General features: G+C 40.9%; 1 protein-coding gene across 5 annotated transcripts in view; it reads left to right on the top strand.

The window, feature by feature from the left end:
- STK39 (serine/threonine kinase 39) overlaps positions 1 to 19,194 on the top strand; it is a 324,651-nt gene that overhangs the window by 112,589 nt on the left and 192,868 nt on the right. For all 5 annotated transcript variants that reach the window (XR_006712938.1, XM_045480088.1, XM_045480087.1 and 2 more), the window contains 3 exons: positions 6,791 to 6,900; positions 7,192 to 7,293; positions 9,857 to 9,990. Coding sequence is in view for 4 of the 5 variants with exons in the window: in XM_045480088.1 (XP_045336044.1) it covers positions 6,791 to 6,900; positions 7,192 to 7,293; positions 9,857 to 9,990 (346 nt within the window). In the remaining variant the exon portion in view is untranslated. The remainder of the gene's footprint in view (positions 1 to 6,790; positions 6,901 to 7,191; positions 7,294 to 9,856; positions 9,991 to 19,194) is intronic.

The following is a 19,194-nucleotide window of genomic DNA, read 5'->3' as shown; positions in this document are numbered from 1 at the left end:
TTCCCTGCTTTTCTAGACCAAGATACTATGGGAAAAGAGACTGATTCGAATAAAGAGCTACCGGGGTTCCCTGTAGCTGTGGTGGCTCCCACTACCCCAGACCCCCACCCCCCACCCCCCCATGAGCTGCTTGCAGGTCTGAAGGGATCTGATGCGTCGTCACCCGTTTTGGATACATTTTAGGAAGCTCTGAACCATCAAATGCTGATTCCATTATTCTCTTGCCAAGGGTTGAACTAACCTGAGCCAGTTTCTCATGCACAACTCAGGTTCCTCCTTACAGGTATTTGTAGCTGTTTCAGATGTTTGAGGCGGGTTACATTTGGCCTTTCACCAGCAACGCCACTCACAGGTTTTAAGGAAATCGAGTTTCAGACCAAATTTTGCCATTCATTGGCAAACAAGCCCCTAGAGAGCCCTCACAGATTTGTTCTGCACACTCAAGGAAGTTCCTGCTTTCTGTCTTTCTAGGTGAATGGAAAATTCACTCGAAGCAGACATGCCAACATTACAGATGCAGTTTTCTTACACACTTGTATTTGGAGTCTAGAATCAAACTAGACCTAGAACTGGGGAGGGATTTAGCTTACTCTTGGGCCTGGCTGGATTCTTTTTATTCACACAAGAGTGGGGAGTATAGCTAAAATTTTGGCCCTTCTCTGTGTGCTGACCGCCTTCACTTTGGTCAGTGAGAGCCTGTTTCTCACATGCATCATGGCTACCGACAGGTGACTGGCATTAATATTCTCCAATAATAGCCCCTTTTGGGCATTCACCTGGCTCGTACTTATCTATACTTAGATACAGATAACTGAAATACTTGTAGCAGCTGCCTCTGGCATCCTTCATCAAATGCTACCAGAACCTTCTGGCACTGGGCATTCTGGGTCAGGGTGTCAGTTGACCACTTGGGTCTCATAAATATAATGTTGCATGGTGTATGTGAAAGTATTTTAGGTAAATTTTAGGCATTGTAACAACTTACCAGATTAGTTTTGCAGGCTAAGCTGGGGAGGCATAATTGCTTTATTTTGCCTCATTTTTTTAAAAATGAATTTGTTGCCGGCAACAGAAAAGACAGCTTTTGCGTAAAGGTCTTGATATTTGGCTTGCTCTGGGAAAATTGGGACTTTGGCCACACCAGACCCTATTCCTCTAAGGTGACTTTGTTTTCCAGTGGAATAGCAGCAGCCTGCTTTTTAGAGCTGGGGTAGGAGGGCACCGAGAATGGGCTCCTGGGGAGGGCCCAGCACTTCCTAGGGTCCCCCTGTGCTGACACTGAGTATCAAGTGCCCTTTAATCATTGGGATTGTGCTGTTGGTTTGCAGGGCCCTCCTCCCTCCTTTACTCCCGCCTGGCCCCTGTAGGTATTTGAGTGTTCGACCCCTGCAGCTGTCAGACACTTTTTCCTCTTGGCTCAACACTTGTGCTTTGCTCACGCTGCTTCTTTGTCTGGAATGCCATTTCCTTTTTGGCTTGCCTCTCCAGGTCTTCTTCCTGAAGGCCAGGTCCAAGGCCCCCGTGGATGTGGAGTCTTCCATGGCTCTTAACACTCCTGGCTCCTCCGTGTCTACACAGATAGCAGCGCATTGTTGTTGTTAATTGTTTCATGCCTTCCCTCTCCTCAGGGGTAATATTCTTAAAGTCAGGAAATATATCTTTCTTATATTTTATATCTTCCACTGTAAACATGTTAATGCTTATCTCCTCATCCCAGTCTGAAGGCAGAGAATAGTCCGTCTATTGATCTACCTGACAATTATTTTAAAGCATATTTATACATGGTGAGGAGAAGCAGGAGCGTGTTATTGATAGGGTTCTTGAGCAAACGGCTAAGAAAGAATTCTTAAGATGTCTTTGGTGTAAAAGGTGATTTTATTAAAAAAATTTTTTTTAATGTTTATTTTTGAGAGAGAGAGAGAGAGAGAGAGAGAGAGAGTGCAAGCAGGGGAGGGGCAAAGAGAGAGGGCGACATAGAATCTGAAGCAGGCTCCAGACTCTGAGCTGTCAGCACAGACCCTGACACGGGGCTCGAACTCATGGACTGCGAGATCGTGACCTGAGCTCAAGTAGGACGCTTAACTGAGCCACCTAGGCACCCCTAAAAGGTGATTTTATTAAAGCACAGGGACAGGACCTGTGGACAGATAGAGCTGCACTGGGGTTGTGAGGAGTGACTGATAATATACTTTTAAATTAGTGGGGGTTAGGGATAGCGTTAAGTCTCTAAGGAATTGGGAAGCCAGGCTTTCAGGACCTTGAGGGGCTAGCTATTGTTAAGATAAGGTTATTTTTAGTCTTTAATAAAGCAAAAACATCAAGGAAGTAAGGTAGCCCTGAGTTGCTTGAGGATGGTCACGCTCTGCATGTCCCAGGTGTCTGCAAGTTGTAAGGAGATTTAATTTTAGCTACATTTCTCTTGCCTTTGTTTCCCTCATGATTATAAATATGAACGTAATATAAAAACAGGCATAACCAAGAAGCCAGGTAAGGAAAAAGACCCAGAAGCCCAGATTCAGGGTGTGCCAAACTCCCAGGGTGGGGGAGTAACATGGCGTGCAGCCTAACTACCGGGACACCTGGCCCCTGCCAGTGCGGACCGTGCTGTTTCCTGGAGGATCTGCCCACTCTCCAAATTAGGTGGCTATGCCCCAAACCTGGGGGATCCGCCGCAGGGCTAAGCATTCACATATACCAAAATAAGACAGTTCCCAAAGTTACTTAATCGTACACCACACATCAGGCAAAGGTGTTGGGTGGGCATCAGACTAACCACACCCCAACACGAGGGGCTGTGAAAGAGCCCCGAGGCACAGGGAGTCAGGATGCCAAAGAGGCTTCCATTATTAATAAGGATGAGCAGGACGCCCCCTGCCGGTGGCCCTGCACTTAGTGGAGGAACATTGTACCTGGGCGCATAGGCAGCGTTGTGGAGGGCAAGGCTGGTGATGGATTCGGGGAATAAACAGTAAGTGGTTCAGCAGCGCCCAGCCTCAGGGCTGCATTTGGGAGAAGGGGCAGCTGAGGCGGGAGAGGAAAAGGGAAGTCCGATGTGCATGCTGTGCTCAGGGATTCTGACTTTTTCCTAGGGAGCAGAGGGCCTTTCAAGGGAGAAGTCAGGGAGAGAAAGGCCTGCGTGCCAGTCTCCTGGGAAGCAGGACGATGGTGGGGGTTCAGCAGGCCGCCCCAGCAGCAGTGCAGAAGGAGCGGGGTGGGTGGATTCAGGAGATGTGAGAGAGCCTTTAGTGCCTGGGATGACAGCATCCTTTCTGGTTTGGGATGCAGTTATTTCTGGATGCAGGAAGATGGGCGGGCTAGCTCTATGTGTAGCCTGTGATCCCGTGTCTCTGGAGTGATGTTTATGGTTTCTGACCCACGTCTGTCTGGTTGCACTCTTCTTGGCTGTATAGACGGACTTCTAAAACAAGGGCTCTTTTTAGTGCAGTGGTTCACCACCTCGTTCTCCCTGTCCTAGGTACACTGTCTGGTCGGAATATACCGGCTTTCCTTTTTACACAGGCACACTATGTACTCTGGTCAGAATGTTGTTTCTCAGTACATATAAATCTTTCTGTATATACATTGGCAATACATTGGAGCACATCGTGTATTTATTCTGTAGTCGTAAGGGTGAGTAGATGTTAGGATTGGCGTTTTCTCTTTCTGGAATTTTTTGTTCTGAGCATTAAAGACATTTAACCATCTGTTTATGACTTTAAAGTGAGTGTTCTAAGTGGAGCCTATGAATAAATACGTGAATCATGAAGGATACATTGAAGGGGTATTGTCAGTAATAAATTGCTCCTATGCATCTTTTTCAGCTGTTTTTGTAGCTTTAAAAAGGTCTAATGTAATCATATGGAATTTTTAAGGAATTAAAAAAATTTAATGTTAACTATGGATTTTTATATGGATTATATCTTCTAGGAGAGATTGGGGTGTGGGGTTGCTGCAACTGCATTAAAAAATATATTTTTCCTTAGAGTACAGATGATATGTACTTAGTATTACATTGTTACAAATTTATTATTTTTTTAATGTTTATTTATTTTTGAGACAGAGCATGTGAGCTGAGCCGGGAGGGGCAGAGAGGGGGGGGACAGAGGATCTGAAGCCACCTCTGAGCTGTCAGCACAGAGCTTGATACAGGTCTTGAACTCGTGAACCGTGAGATCATGACCTGAGCCAAAGTTGGATGCTTAACTGAATTAGCCACCACCCAGGTGCCCCACAAAATTATTTTATTTTGATTTTAATTTTTAAAAAATATTTATTTATTTTTGAGAGAGTGCAAGTGGGGAGGGGCAGAGAGAGAGACGGGGTCAGAGGATCCGAAGTGGGCTCTGTGCTGACAGCAGAGAGCTGATGGTGGTCTCGAATTCACGAACCATGAGATCATGACCTGAGCCAAAGTCAGACACTTAACCGACTGAGCCATCCAGGCACCCCACAGAATTATTTTAATAGAAGTGGAATGTTGGAGGGGCACCTGGGTGGCTTAGGAGTTTAAGTATCTGACTTTGGCTCAGGTCATGATCTCACGGCTCATGAGTTTAAGCCCCATGTTGGGCTCTGTGCTGACAGCTCAGGGCCTGGAGCCTGCTTCAGATTCTGTGTCTCCCTCTCTCTCACTGCCCCTCCCCTGCTCATGTGCATGTGCTCTCACTCTTTCTCTCTCAAAACTAAACATGAAAAATACTAAAAAGAAATGGATGTTGGATTCATTGTTGAACTTTGCAGAAGTATAAATTAACTTGAAATTAATATTTTTCAAAGCTCATCATATTATCTTTTCCTCTAGCTGAATATAGTAGATGTTTACAAATGGTTTTATTCACCTAGCTTTTCTGTAAGAACATGAATTGTATTTCCTCCCACCTACAGGAGACTGGCTTACTGGTTCTAGAGATTTCTTTTCACAAGGCTTCATTTTTCTGACCAAAATATAAGAATTCAAATAGTTTTAGTTTGGCACGTATGTGCAAATTAAATTATCTAGCCTTTTCAAAATACACTTCTGCTCAGTATTAACATGAGCGTAGCAGTGGGAACAAAGACTCACATTTGTCAATTTTTATTCCTTTTACTTGTAGTTGAAATCCTTTAGGGAGTTGAGTAAATTTAAATGTAAGTAAAGTAAAACAGTCAACAGATTTCAACTCAGGGAACTGGTTATAGTGTTATTGCCCTAACTTCATATTGAAGACCTAAAGCAAATGCTAATACATTTTCACCTTGGTTTGTGCTGGACTTTGCTCTTGGGTAAATGGCTATCATCCTGGTAGTCATGAAAGGGGATCAGCAAAGCAGAATTAAATGAGAGGAATTGGCAGGGGCTCAAACTACACAGTCTGCTGTGGCATTTTGAGGTGTTGATCACCTTTTTGAATTACTATTTACCAGCTTACTATTGAGCTGTTCTTTAGTTGGCTCTACCTGGTAGGTCTGAACTAGCCCTGAGTAGTTGGTACTTGAACTTATTAACTAGTTTTAACTTTTAATAAAAATCTAAGCAGAAATGCATGCATTAATAATCACCAGGTATTCCTTTCTCTTTTGTCACATACAAACATTTTTTGCATAAATGCATGTGTGTATTTCCATACAGTATGCCTAATTTATCTGCTCACAAAAAGAATTTTTAGTATGTAATGGATGTTAAGAAAAGTGTTTTTTCATTCTACAAACCATTGTATCTATACCTATGAAAATTATCCAGAAACCAAACATAGGAAAAAAGAAAAAAAACAATCTTTGCTGACCGAGCTTTTCCTTTGTGTTGATTGCTACATATGTACAAACCTGGGCATGTTGGCTTTATGTACCTGGGTTTGTGGATTTGCCGTTACGATTTTGCCTAAGGTGTTAGCACTTTTAAGCAAGGTCATGAGAATGTGGGAGATGAATGTTATTTATCCTTTATCTTAATTTTTAATTGAGCTATAATTAACATACAGTGTTATGTTAGTTTCAGGTGGACAACTTAGTGATTCAGCAGTTCTAGACACTACTCTGCTCATCACCACAAGTGAACTCATAATCCTATTTCACCCATCCCCCAAGCCACCTTAAGAAAAAAAAAAAAAAAAAAAAGCCACTCCCCAGACATTGATGATGTGGAATTAGAGGCTAGAAAGTAATCATTGTAAAAGAAAGACAAAAGAAGAAACTACATCACAGGGGCACCTGGGTGGCTCAGTCAGTTAAGTGTCTGACTTCAGCTCAGGTCATGATCTCATGGTTCCTGAGTTCAAGCCCTGCATCGGGCTCTGTGCTCACAGCTCAGAGCCTAGAGCCTGCTTCAGATTCTGTGTCTCCCTCTCTCTGTACCTTCCCCTGCTCACACTGTTTCTCTCTCTCAAAAATAAATAAACATTAAAATAAAAAAAAGGAAACTACCTTACATACTATTTTTACTGCTTCCAGTGCTATTCTTATACATGATTTCAGCTAAAAACTGAGATCCTTTGTATTTAGGCCATTAAGAATGTGTTACTATTTTTATTGCTGTAATCCTTTATGATTAGTTATGACTTTTGATACCTTTTTGATAGAAAATACAATTTGGTATGCTAAGCTTTTGGACTGGTGGGCTTGTTGACCCATGATGATGTTGTTTAAACTGTAGGATGGCAGGATGCGTTGGTGGTCCCTGAGAGAGCTCATGGTGTTTGGAACAATTAAGTCATCATCACTGGAAAGCTCACCAGGAAAAGAGATGTTTATAAAACCAGAATTTGTAAGCAATAATGTCTTACATAAAATAAGGGTGATTTTTTTTTTCTTATAGATTTTGGGGTAAGTGCATTCTTAGCAACAGGGGGTGATGTTACCCGGAATAAAGTAAGAAAAACATTTGTTGGCACTCCGTGTTGGATGGCCCCTGAAGTCATGGAACAGGTAAAAAAAAAAAAAAAAAAAAAAAAAAAATATATATATATATATATATATATATATATATAAATAAAAAAGTGATGTTTTGTATCATTAAATACACTAAAATTTCATTCAAATCAATCATGTTACTAGAATGCATCATGTAACTCAGATTTAATTCCCGATTGCTGGGCCTTAGCAAAGTGATATTATCGAAGTTGTGCATATATGCTGTAGACTCCTGACATACTGTGGACCTCATGATGTGTGACCTTCCAGTTGTATAATTGTGTTTTTTCCTGGTTCTTTTCTTAGGTGAGAGGCTATGACTTCAAGGCTGACATGTGGAGTTTTGGAATAACTGCCATTGAATTGGCTACAGGAGCAGCGCCTTATCACAAGTACCCTCCTATGAAAGTAATTACTATTGGAAATAATATGTTGGGCTTGAAATAGGATTTAATGGAATAGGTTCTGTAATTCTTTTAAACATAATCATTTTTCTCTTAGACCTGAGGAGAATTAATGGAGGAATGCAGCCAAGTTAAATGTTGTCTGATGTTCTCAGTGGACAAAATAGGACAAAAGTGGTACAATTCCCAGCTTTGAAGCTTGCTTTTACGTTCTTAGCACAGAGCTGTCTGAAGAGTGTGATCAGATTGGTGGGTGGAGGTTGAGAACTGTGACACATGCTGGTCATTACTCCTCTAATAGCAGAATACCCTAGACCCCCAAGGAAAATCCGAAAATAGATTATAGTGATACCATCTTTGTGGATAGATTTCCCCAATTTTTTTGGAATGATCTGTAACATTTCACCCATGTGCTCATACTGTCATGTTGGTGATTCATCTGAAATAAGTGAGCCCAGTGTTATTAGACAATAACCTACATCTGGATACTGTTTTCAGACTTTTGTTATTCTTTTAACTGGCCTACCTCATTATTTCACTCACTTCTGAGATGGTAAATCAGGGCTGATTTACCCGATTAGATTTTATTTGGGGGCTGAAATAGTTGAGTGGAAATTATTAAAGTATTTTACAAAGAGTACCATCTGTATTTGTTTCAATTTTTTCCTAGGCAAATACTGGAAAAATTTAGGTTTAAAAAAAATGAGGATAAAAAAAGGTTAAATAATTTTACTGATTAAAAAGTTAATACATTCTTACTGGAAAAAATTTGCAGTCCAAACAAGAATAAAGAGAATAATCATTCATAATCTCATTAGCCACAGACAATCCCTGTTAAGGTTTTAGTGTAGTTACATTACTCTTTTCTCTATATACATATTTAAAAAAAAAAAACAATTTTAATGTTTTTATTTATTTTTTTTATTTTTTTTTTTTTAAATTTTTTAACGTTTATTTATTTTTGAGACAGAGAGAGACAGAGCATGAACGGGGGAGGGGCAGAGAGAGAGGGAGACACAGAATCAGAAACAGGCTCCAGGCTCTGAGCCATCAGCCCAGAGCCTGACGCGGGGCTCGAACTCACGGACCTCGAGATCGTGACCTGAGCTGAAATCGGACGCTTAACCGACTGCGCCACCCAGGCGCCCCTGTTTTTATTTATTTTTGAGAGGGAGAGAGAGAGAGACCAAGCATGAGCGGGGTAGGGGCAGAGAGAGAGGGGGACACAGAATCCGAAGCAGGCTCCAGGCTGAGCTGTCGGCACAGAGCCAGATGCGAGGCTGGAACTTGTGAACCATGAGATCCTGACCTGAGCCGAAGTTGGACGCTTAACCGACTGAGCCACCCAGGCGCCCCAGTCTGTATATGTATTTTTAACATACTTAAGATTAGGGTGTGTGTGTGCATACATACTTGCTTTTGTTTGCAGAAAATGTAAAGTTGAGATGGAAACAATTGAAATGAACTTTCAGAGAAAGAGTGCTAAAGCAGCTCTTCCATCCGGTTTTTCTGTATTATTTTTTCGTATTTCTTGTTTTCTTTCTTCCCCCACTCCTTCGTGTTTCCCACCCAGCTCCAAAATCATATTGCTGATCCCAGCCTGCTATCCTGTCCTGCGGGACTCTGCTAGGACTTTGGAACTCTCCCACTTTCTTCTGTTTGCTGTTTTCCTCCACAAACAATAAACTGTCACTGTAATCCTTCATGTATTCACACATCTGAAAGTGTTTGAGAGGAGTCTTGGCATGTATAACATTTGCATAAATTAAGGCTAATTTATGCATTAATGAGGTTTATTCCTTTTATAGGTGAATAGTTTACTACAAATTGTATTCTTTTTTAAAGCAAGTAATTTTGATGTTAGTGTGAATGAATGGAATTTTTACCTTTTTGATTTGAAGCTGTATTTTGATTTGGTTTTGTCCCCCCCAAAAGCAGCGTGGCCTTTTGCTCTCTGGTTATGGTTTTTAGTAACTCATATTCTGGCTGTCTTTCAGTGTCTTACTGTCTCAATTTGGCCAAGCCTTTAAGCAATATTCTGTAGGTTTTCTCAGTAAGAAAAGAGAAAAGGAAATCATGTGTTACCTTCTGGGATGGTGTGGATTTATTTTTAGGGTTGGCAGTGTGTTAATAGAAGCCTTGAGTAGGGGCGGTTCCTTACTCATGAATGACCTGTGCACATGAACTGCTGCTCTGGCCCCCGCCCCCACGCACGTTCCCAGCCAGAGCCCCGGCCCTCGCTAACCCTGTGCTGGAGATACGTGCTCCTCCAGGCTGTGTGAGAGCCAGTTCCCAGAAGTTCTGTCCTGGCCGCTTTGGGAGATCATTCTTAACACACAGAACAGATTTTGTAAGTTCTGTCAATGGAATAACAGAAAGGTGAAAGGGCACATTGAGCAGATTTGCAAAGGGAAATGAATACTTTTAGCACACACTTTCTGGAAGGTTAAAATCATGGGAAAAGCATGTTTGTACCTAAATCAAGGATGGTCTTTGTGAGAGATTAAAGACTCGACTGTAGCCATTGCTGTACTGAGATTCTGTCTTGGTGTTTGTTTCTGTTGCAGGTGTTAATGTTGACTTTGCAGAATGATCCACCCACTTTAGAAACAGGAGTAGAGGATAAGGAAATGATGAAAAAGTACGGCAAGTCCTTTAGGAAATTACTTTCCCTGTGTCTTCAGAAAGATCCTTCTAAAAGGTATGTCACACTTAGTGGATGAGTTAATAATGACCTGGTTTGAATCACCACAAAGCGTTGTTTGTGCATGGGAAAAGGCTGTGTGAGGACACCTGAAAGGTACTGCTAGTTCAAGGGAAATCCTGCTCTGGCCCCTGGTTTCCAACCTGTTAGTGGAAGACAAGGCGGGTCCAAGAGGGAGAGAAGTGAGTGAGGATGAAGGAGAGGCGGAGGAACATTTTTAGTGTTAATAAGATTCACTGTGTTTGTTAGGTGTGGGCTCCGTCATCAAAGGAAATGAAATAAAACAGAAATCAAAAGAAATTGGCAGTGGTGCACTCAGAAGCTGAGCTAATATTCTGCACTGTGTAGGTTGAGCTGACCTCTCAGGATTTGAATATCCTGCTAGCTCCAGTCTAAACCAGGCAGAGCTATTGAATTTTGCATGAGCTTCCTTTTAGTTGCAGAACAAGTTGTGCTGTTTAAAAGATTATCAGTAAAGAAGATTAAGATTTTTGCATTAGAAACATTAATCATATAAACAGAAGCAAAAGGTTTGAAATCAACGTTAGTGTTTCCTCTTTATTCTTCGGTTGTTGCCTTGCTCCGTAGCATGTCTGTTTTCTGAGTTTGTTTCTTCCTTCTTAATTTCTGTGACTTTGAAATATCCTGGCAAGTCATAATATAGTTCAGCATCTTTTATCTCTTAAAGAAGAAAGTGACGTGAGCCCCACAGGCCTTGCCTGGGTAGAGTCCCTTTGTAGAGCTTGGTTGTGTGTGGTACCCTCCTGGCATACAGTCAGCCTGGACGACAGACCGGGAGAGGCCTCTGAGGATTTACTGGCCACCTTCTCCACCCAGGGGCTCAATTTGATACTTAGATTTGAAAATGTAAATGCTGGCTTCTCTCCAGAAGCTTTCTGTTTCAGGGAAGGACCTTGCTTTTGGATGGAGGGATTCCTGTATTCCTAAATCCTTTATGAAACTTCAGTTGTGTGTTTTTGTTTTTTTTTAATCTTTGCACAGTACTCTATTGTTTGAGTCAGAAACCCTTTTCTAGATTAAACATAATTTCCGTTATTTTATCCGTTTTTCATAGCTACTCTCTTCATTCCTTTACATTTTACTGAATTTGCCTTGAATCTTTTATCAGTCACCATTCATCCTCATGATGGGAGATCTGAAGACTGTTTGCTATTAAGCATCTTTAAATTATTTATTGTAAAAGGGATAGTTGTTTTGTCACGCCAATAGGCTATTTTTGCTTCAACATCTTAGTTGCCCTTTGTATTTGATTTGTAGGGCTTGTTTTTCCTCCCTAGTTATACTACTCTTTCATTGAGCTTCCTTCTTCACTCTCCTATTGGGTGAGAATGCTCTTAGATTCTAATTTTGTTCTGCAACACTTGTTTGTCTTCCCTTTCTTTTTGGTGTCCTCTCCAAACATAAATTTTTGGCATCACCAGGGAAACAATTTGATCCTCCAAAGCCCAGTGAGAGAAGTATTTGTCTTCCCAGTTAGCACTACATTACTGTGGTTGGTCTTTGTGATTCTCACACTAGTTGAGATCCCACCTAGTGGTGATGATGTATAATGTCACCCAACTTCAGCCCTTTAGGAAAAAATACTGTAGGGTAGAATCACGGGTATATTTAATGATACAATAGATTTCTTTAGGAGGTTTGTAACTTAGGATAAATTAGATTATTATACACTATATTTAATGAACTGTCCTTATTTCTTAATTATCTTGAAAGTCTTCCCAGGTGTTAACTATATGAACTCAAATAATAGGTTCCCACCACCCCACTAAAAAAAAAAAAAAAAAAAAAAAAAAAATCTCAATTAGAGCCTTGCATCATATATTTGAATTCTTACAAAGTCTTTCCCTCAGAGTGCTCTGTTAGGAACTTACTGATTTACAAAGTATTAATAGTTTAAGGATTTCTTTTAGATGTTTACATTATAACATAATCTAATCTCACTATTGTGCAGTTGTCCTCTGTAACAGAGTGTCAGTGGTGCACCAAGTTTTTAGGGGACTCTTTTTTTTTTTTGTTAATTGAAGCATAATCAACATACATAACTAACATTATATTAATTTCCGGTGTACCATACAGTGATTCAACAACTCTGTACATTACTCGGTGCTCATCACGATAAATATACTTAGACCCCTTCACCTATTTCACCCATCCCTACACCCACCTCCCCTATGACAACCAGCAGTTTGTTCTCTGTATTTAAGAGTCGGTTTTATTTGGTTTTCTTGTTTTGTTTCTTAAATTCCACATACGAGTGAAATCATATGGTTACATGTCATTCTTTGACTGACTTATTTCACTCAGCATTATACCTTCTACGTCCATCCATATTGTTGCAAATGGCAAAATCTCATTCTTTTTTATGGTCGAGTAACATTCTATTGTATTCATATACCACATCTTCTTTATCCATTTACCTATCAGTGGACACGTGGGTTGCTTCCGTATCTTGGCTATTGTAAATAATGCTGCAATAAACATAAGGGTATGTATATCTTTTTGAATTAGTGTTTTCTTTGGGTAAGTACCCAGCAGTGGAGTTACTTGATCATATGGTAGTTCTATTTTTAAGTTTTTCAGAAACCTCCATTCTGTTTTCCACTGTGGCCACCCTAATAATAGTGTTCTCACTAATAGTGTGTGAGGGTTCCTTTTTCTCCACATCCTCGCCAACACTCTTTTTTTTTTTTTTTTTTTTTTTTTTTTTTTTTTTTTACCTTTTGACTAGTCATTCGGACTGGTGTAAGGTGATATTTCACTGTGGCTTTTTAAAAATTTAATTAAATTAATTAAAAAATTTTTTTTAATGTTTATTTATTTTTGAGTGAGACAGAGACAGAGCACAAGCACGGGAGGAGCAGAGAGGAGGGAGACACAGAATCTGAAACAGGCTTCAGGCTCTGAGCAGTCAGCACAGAGCCCGACACGGGGCTCAAACTCACAAACTGTGAGATCATGACCTGAGCCGAAGCCAGATGCTCAACCGACTGAGCCACCCAGGCACCCCATAATTTAATTAATTTTTTTAAGTAGACTCTCCCCCAACATGGGACTCAAACTCGCAACCCCGGGATCAAGAGTCGCATGCTCTACTGACTGAACCTTCCAGGCTCTTCTTTCATTGTGGTTTTGATTTGTGCTTCCCTAGTGATGGGTGATGTTGAACATCTTTTCATATGTCTGTTGGCCATCTGTATGTCTTAGTTGGAAAAATGTCTGTTCAGGCCCTCTGCCCATTTCTTAATAGCAGCTTCTCAGGTGACTCTCTCGCTCTCCCTCTCTCTCTCTCTTTTTTAAATGAAATGACATGGATGTGGGAAGTTTTGAGGAAAAAAAAGATTGATGAAATATGAGGATGGGAATAAACAATATTGTTGAATTACTTATTATATAGGGTGCAGCTTTAAAATATGTATTCATTACTAAATAAGTAAACATTTTAATTGCTACACAAACCTGAAAGAAACCATGACTATTTCCTGTCTTCTCTGCCTTTGCTTATGTTATCCAAAGGCTCTTCCTCTTCCTCTATATTCCTTGAACCTCTTTTAACACTTACTTGAAAGTCCTCATCTTCTTAGAGTTAGGTAAATCTGGGTCAGATTCCTAGCTCTACTTTATCGTCATCTACATGACTCAATTCCCTTTTCTGTAAAATGAGCCTAATAACATCTACTTCATAAGATTGTCATGGGCATGGAATATGATAATTCACTTAAAGAGGATAACACAGTACCTAGGGGTTCCTAAGTATTCAGGAAATTGGGATTGCTGTTCACCATTTGCTGTTTTCTTCCAAACTGAGTGGAATTATTACAACTCTTAGTTTTCCTGCAGTATGTTAGAGATATGTCTCTTGTATACTTACCACATTATGTAAATTTATTGACTTACACATCCAATTTCCTCATAGGTTTGTAAGTTTTTTAGAAGTGTCATTCATCTTTATGTCTTTGTGTCCACAGTGTTGGGTCTGTATTACATATTTGATATTTCTTGAGCAACTGGAGACAACTGGGAGCTTGCAATTTGGGAATGATTTGGACTCACTGATGAGTGTTTTAGAAACAAACCGGATTCAAGTGGGTTGAGGAGTAAATGCAAGATTTTTGATAATTTTTATTGATTCTGCATATAGTCATCTACTTATAATTTAAAAGCAGTTGATAGGTACCAAAACCCTGGTCTTGTTGAGTTCCTTTTTTTTTTTTTTTAAAGTTTTTATTTATTTTGAGAGGGAGAATGGGAGTGGGGGGAGAGAGAGAGAATGCACATGCACACGTGCATGGGTGGGGTAGGGGCAGAGAGAGAGAGAGGAAGACAGGGAATCCCAAGCAGGTTCCTCACTGTCAGCTCAGACCTTGATGTGGGGCTCAAAACGCATGAACTGTGAGATCATGACCAGGGCTGAAACCTAGAGTTGTGTACTTATCCTACTGAACCACCCAGGCGCCCCATGCTGAGTACCTTTTTGGCAACAGACAGAAACCTATCACAGGGGAACAGTGACCAGGACAGATTCAGTCCCATGTAGGAGCCCTCAGGCTAGCTGAGAATAAGCTGCATTTTCTCCCAACCTTGAGAGCTCATGGAACTTTCCTAATAAAAGAGAGCTGGGGTGTTGGAGCTATTTGCCTCATCCAAGTCCGTGCTCTGCATTGGCATAGACTAAGACTAAGAGGTGCTTATATTTGCAATGCACAACATTTTGCTATTTCTTAAAAAATGAGCCTTAATCTTGTAGATTACATACTTCATATGGATGGCAACTATAAAAAGAACCAGTATTTTCTTTGAGCAACAAGAGGGTGGATGTCACATAGATAATTTCATTAGAAGTGAATGAAACTTAAATATCTCTTTTGTGGGGGAGGGGAGACTGAGAGATACAGCTCTGCCTGAGGTCAATGAGATGTTAGCAATTATAATGCACATTGTTAGAACTACTTAAACTATATCATGTTCATCCTGAATCCTTTGAAAATTATTTTAAGTCTCAGTGGACTTTAGTTCATCCATATGTATTAACTGAATCCTTTAAGATATTTTCTCCTGAGAATGTTGGTACTTGCAGACTACTGCATTGTTTTTAAGGATTTAAAATTAAATCATCATTCACAGCCTGTACCATTGTTTGGGTTGCTGGTATAACATTTTAGCTTTCCTCATAAAACAGTATCTGTATTTATATTATGTTGTATTATTTGAAAATTGTTAGCAGCCATGTCAGATATAACATGCTTGCAGAATTCTTTTTCTTATGTGGTACTCAGCTAAGAGGCAGGCAGCACTGATGGTTCCATATTAATCCTGTACTGGTGGTTGCTATAGCATAAAACTAAAACAAACACAAAAGCAAACAAAACACAAAAAACCTAAAGTCAGATGGGCAGCATGCACCTTACCTTCTCTTGTACTTTCTATCACTTTCTTCCTCCCTCATTTTCCCGTTCTTTCCAGTTCTGTTTTCCCATACTTTCTTATGGAGATAGCTTGGCACTTGTATGATTCTAACCCCCAAGCTATAGACACTTGAGTTATTTTGAGCACATAAAGAACCTGCAATTTAGTTCTTCTCTGTGTGGAGTAGACCTATTATTTTGTATAACCCATATGACCTATTAACATAAATCCTAAGCCTGTACAAAGAAGAATGTGGCTCCTTTAAACCATTTCTCATTTCTTATGTGATTGAGTGTATTTATTGATGAAGGCTAAGAATGGAGAGTGCAGAGAAAGAAGTTTTCTTTGTGGCACGCTTTTCCCCTTTACAGTTTTGGTCACTATAGAAATGACCTTGCTGGGGAAGGGAAGGTATTTTCCCAGGCGTGTATCTCCAGGCATGTCTGGCATTTCCTAGCCTTCTCTCTACATTGGTCCTACACCTCACCCTTAGTTTGTGGAAGGAGGAGGCAAGGTGCAGAGGAGCAAGGGGGGGCATGTGGCTCTCCACTTTTGGACCTCCGCTGTGCATGGACTTAACCCTTTCTGTTTTTGTTTGTTTTGTTGTTTGTTAGCATGAGTCTTGTTTTCATTACATCATTCTCCTGTTCCCTACTCTATTGAACAGATGCTTAGAATTCAGTGTTGACTAAATTTGGCTTTAGAAGTTGTAGTTTCTCTGTCTGACTGTCTAGTAGCATCACTTCTACCTTGTATTTGATTATGTTATAGAATTGAGCTATGGAAGTTTTCTGGTCTGTGCTGGGCATTGGGGATATAAAAAATGAATACCATGTGGTCCTTTGTCTGAAAGGGCTTATAACCTAGTGGGGTGGAGGCGGGAAGACCTAGGAACAGGTGATTACAGAATAGGAGTGTGTGGGTAGATTGGTGTGTGAGCACTGAGTAGGGAGCAATGGATATGTACTTGTAGGAGCTGATAAAAGTATCTCTGAAGATGGTGACATTCAAACTGGTTCTTGACTGATGAGCAAGGCTGTGCCAGTTGGTTACAAAAAATTTTGGAGCAAGAAAAGCAGCGTGTGCTTTGTCATGAAAGAGCAGAGTGGGAGCAGGGTGGGAACATCCGTGTAGCCGGAGGACAGAGTTCATGTGGGGTGCGGTGGGAAATGAAGATGGAGGGAGCCAGCACCTCTCAGCCCACTGAAGTCCGTGAGGATGGATAAGAATTGGGTTTTTACAGAAGCCACCTCTGGAGCAGGGTGGGTGCTGGGCCAGAACGAAGAAGAGAGAAGTAGCGGAGAGACTGGCTGGGGGACTGTTGTAACTGAATTGACCAAAGGCGATGAGAGTTTTCGACCAAATCGGTGACCTGGAGTCTCTTGATCATCTTGCTTTCCTTGGGTTTCTTAAAAAAGTTCAGTCTAACTTATTTTGTACGCCCCTTGGTTTTTAAGATTTTATTTCATGTTACGAGGTGCCAAACACAACACCAAGTCTCCGTGCGGTGTGTAACGGTCGTCCTTAGGTTTTCTGTGCAGCCCTCCCCTCCCGCCACAGCTCCGCTGTAGCGCTTCCACGCTCTGCCGTCCCTCTTACAGCCTCACCACACTCGCTAATTCTTATCTGCTAGATTATTAAGTTGCTGAAGGTAGTATTTGCGTCTGTTGTATTCACTGCGGCATGCCTAGCACCTAGCGCGACGCCTGACAAGTAGTAGGTGCTTAATAAATATTTACAGGGAGGTTGAAAGATGAATTGGAGTAGCTGGAGGCCAGACACCTTGCCCATGATCAGTAAGAGCACACATTAAAATAACAGCCACGGTTAAATCACGTAAAATAGCAGTATCATTTTTAGTTCTGCTGCCTGTTTAACAAGGTACGGACTCATGAATCTGGATAAGCTCACTGAGGGGATGTGGCACACAGACCGTCAATCATGGCCCACCTGTTGTTTAGACCTTTATTTACTCAAAGCAATTACCAATTAACAGCTGTGTATTGCAGTGGATGTGGTGATTCGGAGTTCTTTGTCAGGCACTTCTAACCAGTGTTCCACTTGAGGCTGAGGGAAAGAGCAATAACAATTTGAATAGAAAATCGCTCTGCAAAGAAATGTAGTTTATGGCCCCTGTAGACTTACGTAGTTTCTAGAGCGATGCACTTAAAAACGTTGCCTAAGTCTTACGTATCCTTTGGTTCAGTCCCTGGAAACGTTTTAATGGAGCTTCCTGGTTCCCAAGCAGTGGTTTCCGATCTTTTCAAGTATGAGGACTCCTTAAAAAAATTTTTTTTAATGTTTATTTATTTTTGAGAGACAGAACGTGAGCAAGGGAGGGGCAGAGAGAGAGGGAGACGCAGAATCTGAAGCAGGTTCCAGGCTCTGAGCTGTCAGCACAGAGCCCGATGTGGGGCTCAAACTCACAGCTGTGAGATCAATGACCTGAGCAGAAGTCGGATGCTTAACTGACTGAGCCACCCAGGCGCCCCATGAGGACTCCTTTTATTTTATTTTATTTTATTTTATTTTATTTTATTTTATTTATTTAGAATGTTTATTTATTTTTGAGACAGAGACAGAGCATGAATGGGGGAGGGTCAGAGAGAGGGAGACACAGAATCTGAAACAGGCTCCAGGCTCTGAGCTGTCAGCACAGAGCCCGATGCGGGGCTTGAACTCACGGACCGTGAGATCATGACCTGAGCCGAAGTCGGACGCTTAACCGATCAAGCCACCCAGGCGCCCCAAGAGGACTCCTTTTAAACTTGCACCCTTCTCAACACAGTACTATTTGTACCTTCGGTAATCACGGCCTGAATGAATACCTCATAATATTCAGTAACGCTTCCCTCTCACCTCCCCAGTTTTTTTTTTTTAATGAAAAATTTTAAATACACAAAGGTGAAAAAAAATAGTACAGTGTTTGCTTCTATAACACCACCTGGAAGCAGTAGTCACGAATATTTTCTGTATCTGATGTGTGTATTTATCTACATTTTATTTGCTGAACAGTTTGAAAGTGAGTAACAGACTTTAATAGTTCAGCTTGCATTCCCTGCAAATAAAAATGTGTTCCCTCATAGCCACAATACTTTTCCACACCCAAGAAAATGACCAATAATTCCCTAAAATCATCTTAATGATCTAGCCTATTCACATAGTCTCTAATTATTTCCAAATGTCTTTTGTTGTTTCTCTCCCTTCCCCTTCAAACACAGGATTTAGGCAAGGGTCTCCTGTGGCATTTGGTTTTGTTTCTTTAAGTCCCTTTTAATGTGGAACAGTCCCCTCCCTTCTCTCCTTTTCCACTTATGACACTGACTTTTTGAAGAGATCAGGCTGGTTGTCTGGCTGATTGTCTCATACTCTGGATTTATCTGATTCTGTCTGCTTGGCTGCGTGTTTTAGAAGGAACTATTTTGGAAGAAAGCTATTCTTTATGGAAGAATGCCATTTAATAAAGGTAGAAGGAATGATAGAAGTAGGAAATCAGCATTCTGCCACCTGTTAGGAAATAATCATTTAAGACAAAGATGCTGAAATTGTTAGGGGAACGGAAAATTCCTACAATGCCAAACGAAGTATTACCCAACAGAATGCTTGCCAATTGCCCTGGTGAAAACATACCTTGACAATGGAGAGGTCTCAGGCCCGGGGGTCGTTGGTTAAACTTAGCATCACTCCCAGTGAGTTAACCTAACATCAGGTACCTCTGATGTGCCGTGGGGAGAAGTGCATGGTGTCATCTGTGAAGGATTCTTCCCCTAAATGCTT

The sequence above is a fragment of the Leopardus geoffroyi genome, chromosome C1 (assembly GCF_018350155.1).
Source record: "Leopardus geoffroyi isolate Oge1 chromosome C1, O.geoffroyi_Oge1_pat1.0, whole genome shotgun sequence".
NCBI classification, from domain to species: domain Eukaryota; kingdom Metazoa; phylum Chordata; class Mammalia; order Carnivora; family Felidae; genus Leopardus; species Leopardus geoffroyi.
Note: the sequence above shows the minus strand (reverse complement) of the source record. Positions and strands in the feature narration are given on the sequence as shown.